General features: G+C 39.7%; 2 protein-coding genes across 2 annotated transcripts; one reads left to right on the top strand and one right to left on the bottom strand.

The window, feature by feature from the left end:
• The first annotated feature begins 5,017 nt into the window (after window positions 1–5,017).
• Window positions 5,018–8,362, top strand: LOC120803873 (acidic mammalian chitinase-like). Its single transcript, XM_040152857.1, has 11 exons — window positions 5,018–5,085; window positions 5,287–5,316; window positions 5,433–5,634; window positions 5,771–5,827; window positions 5,918–6,083; window positions 6,366–6,490; window positions 6,652–6,775; window positions 6,941–7,126; window positions 7,318–7,437; window positions 7,681–7,822; window positions 7,928–8,362. Exons 1-11 carry the CDS (start codon window positions 5,061–5,063, stop codon window positions 8,206–8,208), a joined length of 1,458 nt encoding a protein of 485 aa, XP_040008791.1. The 5' UTR covers window positions 5,018–5,060; the 3' UTR covers window positions 8,209–8,362.
• Window positions 8,363–8,970: 608 nt separating this feature from the next.
• On the bottom strand, window positions 8,971–11,833 carry mfsd4ab (major facilitator superfamily domain containing 4Ab). Its single transcript, XM_040153536.1, has 10 exons — window positions 11,604–11,833; window positions 11,267–11,465; window positions 10,753–10,995; window positions 10,455–10,617; window positions 10,166–10,281; window positions 9,871–10,044; window positions 9,595–9,742; window positions 9,430–9,500; window positions 9,168–9,288; window positions 8,971–9,065 (listed from the first exon to the last, which is right to left on the bottom strand). The coding sequence occupies exons 1-10, from the start codon at window positions 11,831–11,833 to the stop codon at window positions 8,971–8,973; spliced, it is 1,560 nt and encodes a 519-aa protein (XP_040009470.1).

The raw sequence follows: 11,833 nt of genomic DNA, 5'->3' as shown, positions 1-11,833 counted from the left end.
TCAGGGTTATTGCATTATACTTTGTATTATATTACGTACAGGTGTACATACTGGTGTACGACTGTTAACATACGGTCTATATGCTGTTCTCTGACCAGCAGACACAATTTTTCAACATCTTCCAGCTACTGTCAGCAGGGTGATGAAATCTGCTCGGCAAGGATCAAAAATCACCACCGCCTTCTATTAGAAAATATAAAACGTAACATTTTCATGGGAGTTTGAGCACAATTTACCTTCGATTGTAAGTGAAAAATCACAATTTACATAAATTACCTTGGATAGAAAACACTTTATCTCAGCTGTAGGTATCTTATAAGACTTTCTAAGGAAGTCTGTGTGTGTATATTAATGTGAGGAAACTATACCTCTCTGATCCTTCCTTAGATTAACAAAAATTAGAGAAATATTCAACGTAATTGCCCATGTTTTGCACTTCACAAGAGTTGGGCCTTCATTTAGGGCCTATGCATGGAGGGATTTTTAATTATGCATTCTGTTTTCAGATCTTTGGACTGAAGCACTGACAGATTTAGTAAAACCCATAGAAACTGGTGCTTAAATGCAAAAAGAATACCAACCTTTATGACCATCCATATAAGACCTGCAAATAAATTAAATGAAGGCCAAGAGCCTCAGTTCTCCGGAGGAGCTAATATTGCATATTCAAAAGTGGAGCCCAAAGTTATCTTAGGCCCCGGCATTGAAATTAATGAGACTTTAATCATTTAAATACAAGAAAAGAGAGGCTGAAAACCAATTTTTCACTTGGTTTATTTTTCAGTTTAATGTGCACACTGATAGAGTGTCCGCTGGAGGAATGGTTTTGTAGCCTCAGTATAAATGCGTTTATATTTCACCCATGATTGAAAATCACGGTGTTGCCTGACTTTTCATTCATCAGTGTTTGAGTATTGATGGTGAAATTCCTGTTGCAGGCATATTGTCTTTGCACCCTTTATCCTCCACACAGCGATATGCATTGATACCAAACAACACAACATCAAAACAAAGAACATCCGACGTAGAGTCGCCCACCAACTAGTAAAAAAAAAAAAAAAAAATAGACTCCTGTCACCTTATTTCATGATGTTCCAGTGTCAGTGACGTGTTGGCTGGTGTGGTGGCAGTGGTTATGGAAAAAGAAAAAGAAAAACTGCATTAAAAATTAATCACTAATGACTGATCAACCCTGTCTCCTAGAAATTATGTGTATATCAAAGAACAACCATATACTAACTTTTTTACCATTACGTGGGGCCAATATTCCTTTTTTGATGAAATATCATATGTTGCTCTGCTTACCTGAGAACGTGAAATACACTTTTGTACCTTTCAATAACGTAATTAAATATATAATAAAGTCCTGGATTTCCCCCCTAACAATAGTAACATGGTAAAAGGTCAAATCATCTGCATACTTACAGTAGTAACATAAAACAATTAGATTGAGGGGCCGCAAACTAAAAGGAATTTTTTTTTGGTTTTGTTTAGGGCTTAAATCCAAATATAGGCAAATACACTCAGTTGCCAGTTTATTAGGTACACCTAGCTTAAACTAATGTTATCTAATACAGCATCCTCATTTTGAAGGAAAAAAATGAACATTATAACCTTCATGAAAGAGGATTTATTGTATTAGTTTTAGCCAGGTGTACCTAATAAACCACCAACTAGGTGTATACTGGATGTATATGTATATATGATCAGTATAACTATTATATATATATATATTTTTACATTTTTTGGCGAGGTGTAAAAATTGAACAAATTCAAATACAAGGAATATTGATACAAAACATAAGCTCTCAATATGTTTACTATAAATATATAGCTTTCAAAAGAGAATATCAACACTCTTAGTTAGTTAGTTAGTTTGTTTGGTAGGTACTTTTTGTAGCACAATGTGGAAAATTGTCTTTAGCTTCATCACACAACATTATAACAACACAAGACAACTAACTGAGGACTGACATTGGGAATATAACACAAATAAACAAAACAAAAAACACAACAACATAATTTTAAACCAAACAACATGTTTTAAGTTAAGTTAGTTAAGTGTACAGTCCGTTAAATTTGCTTTTGTCTTTCTGTGTTAGAATTGAATCAATACTATCAAAGCAAGAATATCAAGAAAAGGCAGTAGCATTGTATTAGATTTGAAGAAGGTGTCTGAGGTAACCCAGCCGAAGCGTACCTGTGTGTGCTCGACGCTAGTGTAGATGTTCCTTCCAGATGGGGACGACACACCAGAAAAAACCCTCATCACTGTCTCTGAGTGAAATCATAGTTTCAGTGAAGACTCCTGCCTCCGTATCATCAGCAATGGCGGTTTTCGGCACCTACGTGGGCTCCTGGGTGTTCTCGCCTCGATGGCACACAGGTCATACACCGGCCCTTTGCACCAGTACTTTCAGTTTTCTCCGAACTGACGGTCAAACCGACAGGAGACCGTCACTCATCCTCCTTATGCTGCACTTACCCCCTCTGGAGCTGACAGCTGAAGCGGGTCCACCGTATGCTTTGTTAGACAGATGAGACAAAGAACTGTGGCTGCAGAATGCAAAAACAAACAAACAAACAAACAAACAAACAAAAACATTTCACATGATGATGGTGAATCAAACCACTCATTTTTTTCCACGTAACTCTGCCATTACAAAGCTATAGAAGAGAGAATGGACTAGAACAATATGAAGAAGAAGCAAAATGCAACATTTAGATTATGTGATGTGTGGGAAATCAGAGTGCTTGTCGGTGTTTACTTGCAAAGGCTTGTTTGTGTGCGTGGACCATTATTGTGTTGACCTCATGCATTCATGTTTTCCCTGTGCATCTTGTCCCTCTGTGTGAACTACTGCAGAGTGAGAGCTGTAAAGCCAGTTTATCTGGTTAACAGCAGGTGGCACTAAAGACCAAACTGTCAGAAGACATAATATGTTGACTACAGTATCTAAATTCATTTTTTCCACATATTATCAACGACAGTGTGGCACAGCCTAATCAGACTTTGTAAAATAATTTGAAAATCCAGTTTGCACATGCAATTCGCCGTGGGACAAACAATATTATCTCTTTGCCCCATTTTTTCTCATCTATTGCATCTGTCTCAGTATTTCCTCGAGGTTTCCTTCCTTTAATTTGATTCTTTCCCATTTTTCTCTGGTTTACATTTTTAATTGCTTAATAATGATGAAACTGATGGCAGTATTATTATTATAGAAGATTATGCTTTCAGATTTCTTTTCACGGGCTTCGATATTTCATGTACATTTCACATTCACAGCAGTTGTCTTTGCAGCTTTCTGAGGTGCAGTTCAGTCTAATGGACCTGAGTGGACTTTATATGGGTTAAAATATTTCAGGGTTCGTGTTGTATTTTAGTTTTCTACGTCATCTTGATCTTTATCGATCATTTTTTCCTCACTGACTGCTTTTAGGAATATTAGCAGGAAATTCTTGTAGATACCACTACCACCAACTACCACAGGTATAGACATATAATAGATGAGTCATCTGAATTGATTTGTTTCAGATGTATATTGCCACACAGGATCACACTGAACACCATGAACCATATTTAAAAACATGACTTTTTATTGAATTCTGTGAACTTTACACTATATTATGTACTTTTAATAACCTACAGCAATAGCACAGATGAAACGATTTTCTGAATTTAGGCGGAATCTTGAATGTGTGCCTATGTGGTCTGACTCACAGAGAAATCAATCCACAGAGGTAAAAACAGAACTATGCCGGTGACCCATGCAGTGGTGACAAGTACGAAGGTTGCAATGTTTTATTTCGATAACCTCTGCAGGTTTGCTAATTGTGACATTTCATCTCTGACTCATTTTAGGTTTGTGAATATTTAAGGTACTATTGAATGGGGTCACAGTGTTACCATTCTTTTCTTTGTAGCTCAGCGGATGTATATTGAAAGTGCATACAGGATATGTGCAAGATTAGCCTTTGATTTACACCTTGGAGAAAGAATTCTCAAGTGAGCCACTAAATGAACTGTCCAGAGATTATGAAATGACCTCGGTAAAAAACTTCAACTGGATTGTTTTTCACATTTAACTAAGCAAATCAGTGGGTAGTTGAAACATCCCAGTCCCAGTACCCTTGACATTTGCCAGAACGTTTTGTTTTTATTAATTGTCGAGACAGCATGAAAAGCAGGTAGAGCTGTCTTAGAAAAGCAAATGACATTACTCCTGCTTCTAGGCTTTGGCTCAGCCAAGGCATTTTCCACTGACACCACCATATCTTTCTTTAAATATTACATAAACTGTTAAAGGGTGCAATATAATGGATGCTAAACGATTAGATAAGTTCTCCATTCACCCTGTGACTGCTTTTGATTTCAATGTAAATCCGTGTATATGACATATCATGATCCTCTTTTCAGCATGATTAGAGTTGTCAAACATATTTATCATCAAATATCTGCAGTCTAAATAGTTTTCCAAAGGCAATTTTGCCCACTTTTTATGAGAGTCGACTTCTAATACTTTGTCACTGCTCAACAGAAGCATTAAATTTACTGCATGACATGAAAATCCTATTTGATAAGACCTCATAGATTCATGCACTTTAGTCAAATCCAAAAAGAAAATCTGTCTTTCCTCCTGTTTTGCTTTGTCTCCTGGGTATAGATGTGTTACTTTATGTAAAGGATTTTAACATTTAAAACTTGTTCTTTTTTTAAATGAGCTCTTAAATAAGAACTTTCATTACAAGTAAGGCATAAGTGGGAAAACGTACTGTATCTACATCCCAAACAAGCATCTGCGGCAAAGAATTGTATTTGCTCCGGATAAATGAGACCTTCACACAAGGAGAAAGTGTGTATGTTGAGAATATGCCGGAAAGCATGATAAGTAATCACATATAACTCCTTAAGTGAGCACATTTGATAATCGTGTCTGAAACAATCATTTGCAAATAAAACAACTCTTTTGGCAGATGTCCCATTTCTGTAGTTTGAACAAATTGGGAGTGTATAAAAGTGAGTGCATTGTGAGTTGACCTCTTTGTACAAGGTAGTCATGGGCAAAGTACTGTTTGTGATGGGTAAGTCTGTGCTGCTGTATGCTGAAACATTTTTCTCTTTTATGTATAGTAAATGGTCTCCGGAGAATTGCTATTTACCAGATTTGGATGGACAGTATATTACAGCCATTTTTAGGCTGCAATTTTGAGCTTTTTTTTTTTTCCACTTACAGTCAATTTCTTTTTGCTCAAAGATAAGTGTGTGTTTTTTAACTTTTACAGCTCTGGCCATGCTGCTACATACACAGCCTGGTAAGCAAATTATGAATATGGGATACTGCACACATGTTTATTTTTCTTTTTATGATCACAAATTGCATTGCATCGAGTGTTTGGTCCATGAATAATGGATTTCTTATGTATCAAAGGCTCATCCTTCATACTGTCATGCTACTTCACGAACTGGGCACAGTACAGACCTCCTCCAACCATTTATATGCCCAGTGACATTGATCCATGCCTGTGTACCCATCTTCTGTATGCCTTCGCCACCATTAAGAACAACCAACTCGCCACCTATGAGTGGAATGATGTGGAGCTTTACAGTCAGTTCAATGGCCTGAAGAATAAGTGAGTCACTAAAAATGCCTGTTTCCTCCTGTATAAAAGGAAATAATCCAATAAAGTTACGCCCAGAGAGCACAGTTAAGAAAGGAGCGGTGTTTTTAGTGGCCACTGCAGAGTAAAATGTCTGACTGCTTGGCAGGAATGGCAACCTGAAGACTCTTCTGTCTGTTGGAGGATGGAACTTTGGCTCCGCGGGGTGAGACAATCTGCATAAATCTGCAGACTTGGCACTCCAAACAATGAGGATCATCCGCTGCGTTAATACATTTCTGTCTCTGTTCAATAGTTTCTCACAAATGGTGTCAAGCCCTGCCAACCGTCAGACCTTCATCAACTCAGTCATTTCATTCCTGAGGAAGTATGAGTTTGATGGGCTTGACATTGACTGGGAGTATCCAGCCAACAGAGGAAGCCCTCCTGAGGATAAGCAGTACTACTCTGTTTTCCTGGAGGTTTGTTTACCATGTTTACATTTCTGTTCAGATTCCACTTTTGCTTTTTCCCCAATACGGTTTAAACAATTTCTTACCTAATATAGCAAAGACGACACTGGTCAAGCTTGTTTCAAATTTTTGGGCCACGATAAATTCCTGTGGCGTTCCCACAGCACCTTGATGGATAAAAGATACATTAAAGCAAAACAATTCACACCCCGACCATGATACAAATCAAGGATTATGAACCCTGGAGTTCAGTTAACACTAAATCTTTTTATATATGTTGACATTCAACAGGAGATGAGAGCTGCCTTTGAGAATGAGGCCGAGCAGAGCCACAAGGCTCGTCTTCTGATGTCGGCTGCTGTGTCGGCTGGAAAGGACACCATTGATTCTGCTTATCAGATTCCCAAGCTTGGCCAGTAAGCATTTGAAGCAATATTTGTGGCGTGTCCAGTTTTAGCCTTAGCAAACAAAAATGGGTCACAGCTTAATGGAACAACTCTATACACTAAAATTATTGATCTAAACCTTGTTAAAGTCAGTGTGGTAACCTCTCCCCTTGTGTGTTTTCCACACCCAGGGCCCTGGATATGATCAATATCATGACCTATGATTTCCACGGCTCTTGGGACCCCATGACCGGCGAATGTAGCCCCCTGTTTAGAGGCCCTGAGGACCACGGTGGCTACATCTACTTCAATGTGGTGAGTAGTTGAACATCTTCATCGAAATTTTATTAATTTACCAAAACTGGGTGTGTTGAAAAGAATATTCATTACATCTGCAAGTTTTATCAGTAACTACATTAAAGCATCCACAAAATCTATCTGGTTCCAGAGCCATGTATATTTCCAATTCCTTCGTTCTAGGAGTATGCCATGAACTACTGGAAGAGCCAGGGAGCCCCAGCTGAGAAGCTGATTGTTGGTTTCCCCACGTATGGAAACACATTCACTCTCAGGAATCCTGCTGACCATGGTATTGGAGCACCTATTTCTGGTGCTGGAACTCCAGGAAAGTACACACAAGAGGCTGGAGAACTCGCTTACTTTGAGGTATGCTTTCTTGTTACTATAATAAATTAAAAACGAATAGGCTTGAATGTTAATAGTGGTTCATTGTTACTTAATACTCCTCTTTATGCTCAATAACAGAGCATGCCGGTTATCATAGTATTACAGATTCTAGATGAAGAAGCGAATGAGTTCCTAGGTTGTCATTGACGCATTACTTTGTGAAATTACAGATCTGTGGCTTTTTGAAAGATGGAGCAACTGAGGTTTGGAACCAGGCCCAGGATGTGCCTTATGCCTATAAGGGAAACCAGTGGGTGGGCTATGACAACATCAAGAGCTTCCAGATCAAGGTAACAGACACGTAAAGAATACTTGTTTTACTATTTGGCAGGCAAATCTTTTTGGCTGTGATGAATTACCTCTGAGCCAAAAAGCTTCCCAATGCCCCTAAGCTGTCAAAAACTATATTAATTATTATAAAAGGATGCCAATTTTAATGTATGTAGAGTCCCGCTGCAGTTATCAGCAAACAATTTCTGTTTTTGACCTCAATTAAAATGCTGTCAACACCACCCCCTTCTGGTTGTCTGTAGGTTGGCTGGCTTAAGAAGAGTGATTTTGGAGGTGCCATGGTGTGGACCATTGATATGGATGACTACCTGGGCACGTTCTGTAACCAGGGAAAATACCCACTGATTAATGTTCTCAAAAAGGGCCTTAATCTGGAACAAGCAGGTAAGATTCTTAATACCCTTATTATTAATGATCAACGTGAAATCCATACAGGGTTGTTTACAGAAAAATCCTTTCATTAAAGAATTCATTTGTGGTGTTTTTCAGCCTGTGCCCCTGCTGCCACTCCCCTTCCTCCAATAGCCGGAGTGAGCACGACTACCGGAGGCAGCTCTGGAGGAAGCTCCAGTGGCAGCAACCCTTCTGGTGGGGACTCAGGCACCAGCGGCATGGACAGCGGGTTCTGCGCTGGAAAGGCCAACGGCATGTACCCTAACCCAGCAAACAAGAACCAGTTCTACATCTGCAGAGGGGGAGAAGCCTACTTTGAGTACTGTGCTGCTGGTCTGGTCTTTGACAGCTCCTGTTCTTGTTGCAACTGGTCCTGAGGCTGAAGTTATAGATTGACTGGTTAACTGTTCAAAGGCTGGTGGAGTCTGTTTTACATTTGCTCTTAGTTCTCAGAGGATAAATTCTCTGAGTACAAAGTACATCCGTCCACATGTTGTGATGTAAAACCCGACACTGTCATCTTGAATAGTTAATTTTTTAAGCAGAGACAAATAAACATTGAAATGTTGCAGGTGTGTTGTATGTATCCACTTTCTTTTTTTTTTTGTTATCAGTTACAAAATGTGGTGTCAGTATTGCCATTGAATCGATCAAAACTACACTATGTTCACCGTCTCAGTATAACTGTTTTAACTGACATAATACACAGTATGAATATTTCCCTTTACATATGCCAGAAGACATAAAACAATATGAAAACAAAAGATTACAATTAAAATTTGAAAATATAAAGATCTGTCAAGTTTACAAGGGTATAGTTTCTGTGGCAAACCGCAGATATAATCATTATCATTATATTGTAAATTTCAAACCCTAATGTAGTACAGAACACAACTGAATGAACATTGTGATTTACAAAATTGAAAAAAAAAAAAAAAAGAGTTTGAACTATATCCTCTCACAGTAGCACACTATATACTTTGCAAATACCATGCCTTTTCCAGCACAATAAAGGTATATCAGCACAGTGCACATTTGATAGGCTTTGGTAAATTAACTGAAGTCTTTGATGACAAATCGTCATGATACTTCATCTGCTACATCAGCCAGTAAAAGACAAAACAGCGCTGCTGCCCCTTTCAGCTGCTCTCTTTCTCCTCTTTCGGTTCTGTTTTGGCAGAGCCATTCTGCTCTGCTGCTGGTTCCTCCACCATGGCAGACTTTTTCGATGTTCCTGTTGGGTTGCAGGGGGAGTTGGAGTGGGGGATGGTTAGCATCAAATGAATGAAAACAAATCTTCAGCGGCAGTGGTTGAAGGTGCCGGCTGATACTGTACCTGTGAGGTAATTTCTGTGCATTCGATGGAACAGCAGAAGACCGATGAAGACGATAAATCCGATGCAGGCGATTATCATTCCACACAGCAGGAAACTGTAGCTGCCTTCAGTCTGGATAATCTAGGGATGAGGCAGCAACATTACACCTCTGAAAATGAATCCAAATCTCCACTGAGGATTTTTTTCTACAATTATAAGCCCATTTCACTTCTCCTGCACACTCTGTATTTCTATAATAATGAAGTTACTCATCAGACTTACTGAACCAACCAGAACCTGCATTACCATCTCCCCCATTCCTGCACTTGTGACTAGGACTGAGGTTGCACATCCTGCAAAAACGAAATGTATGGTTTATTTTCTCTCCCCACTTCGATTCCATTACTGTGCTATTATTATTGTTGTGCTATAAACACTTCATTATACCCTGGTAATTGAGGATGTCTTCAGTATAGGCAAGCATACACGGGAAGATGCTGCTGAGGAACAGCCCACATAAGCAGGTACCAACAAACAAAAAGGTGCTGCTGGTGTAGAAAATAAGCAGCATCAACACAGTTACAATAGCACCTGCCTGTAAAATCAAAGAGGAGAGGGTGTGATCAAGTTAGTGTTGATATCACCAAGTGTTTGACCTTTACGTTTCATCGTGTATGTCTCGTCTGTACTGTGATGGCACGCTGAATGTCTCATTGGCTTTACCAGGTTGAACATGAGCAGTCTCACAGGCTGGAAACGATACGAGAGCGGTATGGACAACAGACGTCCAGCAGTGATCGCGGCCCAAAAGATGCTGGCCAGGTAACCTGCTGTCTTATGAGGCAGTGACATTGGTGGTGTCACAGCGTAGGTGTACACGAAGCCGGCATATGCACCCTGAAAAGAAAGGCAGGTCCTTGTATCATTCGAAGCACATTTTGTATACATTCATGAAATTTTACGTGGAACACAATTTGCAAAATTCAGGTCGCATTATTATTCTGTGCGCCTCACTCACCACAATACCATCGGTCATGAAGAGCACCATCCCACCAAGGACATGAATCATGAAGAAGGATATTGGCAGGCCACGCAAGTTATCATACTGACAGCAGCTAAAGATATCCCCATGACCTGTAACCGAGCGAAAAGTCACAAATGAAAGATTCTGCTCATAACATGGCATTTGTTGTTTTTTTTTCTCCATCTAAACTGGCTGAAATTCAACGAAAGCATGCAATAGTATCATAAATATTTTAATAAAATAATGAAATACAGTGTAAACCTCGCCTCTTGCACTTCTTTACCTCCAGCTTCGTGCTCGTTCTGCTCCACATCTGGACCCTCGGCCCCCTGCTGGTTCTCCATTGCCAGTTCATCTTTGTCCAGAAGACGTGGAGTGCCGCTGGGGCAGCATGGGATCAGACGCTCCCGATACAACAGGAACAGGACTGCAATGGGCACAGGCAGCTGAGGACGCACAAATAATGTTCATTTTTTTACACTTTTGACATTTTAACTGGAGAAAAAAAAAACCACACAGATTTAGACTTTATTTAAAAAAAACCCACTAACTTCTAAATCTATGTTTGTTCAATGTCATACATTAATAAGTGCCATGATCCAGAAAGCATAGTGCACAATGGACTCCTCTTCCCCTCTCTCGTGGGGAAGGTGGCTCTGAGTTATGTTGTGCTCTGCAATCGGACTGTTTCTCAGCATGTTCCTGAAATGATGCATGATCTCGGTCCCATTCCCTGTGTGATTCCCACAGCCTGTCTCTGAGAGGAAGGGATCTGCAATCAGAGGGCTCACCAGGGCTCCAAACCCAATGAAGAAATGAAGAGCCTGCAAAATGTCGGTAAAAGACAAAGGCAAGAGACAAGACTTAGCGTATCTTTTCAAAATAGAGTGTATATTTGGAATCTAACTTGACAATATACTCCTACAGAGCATATTGTGTACAAAATCGTAGTTCATTTGTCTTTCCGTATTTGTGGGAAGACAAAATCTCTAGTTTTTATTTTGCCTGAACCTGCTATTAATTATTCATTGAATGTGAATGCTGTTGTGCCAGTATTTCTACAGATGCGGTGCTGGTCCTGTGGTGCTTTTTCACCTGTAAAAAAACGGCTGAGTCTTTCTGATAGATGGTCACCAGTTGGATGTTAGCAATGGTGTCAATAATACCCATTGCCAAACCAGACACAGCCATGGCGATGGCCAGCAGGAGAACATTATTGCACAGAGGGATGATGGCAAATATTACAGAGATGATGAGAGCAGAGACAAATAAGGCAGCTAGAGCACTGAACAACCTTTAAGATAGAAAAGAGACAAATACCAGTAATGCTGACAGACAATCATTTTGAGAGTATTATTATAATGTGCAAACCAAACAACTGCACAGCAGAGTCTGGGGGATAATATTCCAGTTGTGAGTTCGTGATACTTACGTCCGCTTGAAAACGCCACCCACGGAGCTGCCGATCAACAAGCAGAACTGCTGGGCAAAGAATACCCAGGTGATCTGACTGAGTGTTGAGTTTGTTTGACACTGCAAGTCCAAAATTGTGGGTCCGAGGAAAGCAATGCAGAGTCCAAAGCTGAAGAAAACACTCCAGTAGGTCAACGTGTGATGGGCATTCCTTTTGAACAGAGTTACAATCCGCTCATCCATAAACAT

Source organism: Xiphias gladius, chromosome 18, assembly GCF_016859285.1.
Source record: "Xiphias gladius isolate SHS-SW01 ecotype Sanya breed wild chromosome 18, ASM1685928v1, whole genome shotgun sequence".
Taxonomy (NCBI): domain Eukaryota; kingdom Metazoa; phylum Chordata; class Actinopteri; order Istiophoriformes; family Xiphiidae; genus Xiphias; species Xiphias gladius.
Note: the sequence above shows the minus strand (reverse complement) of the source record. Positions and strands in the feature narration are given on the sequence as shown.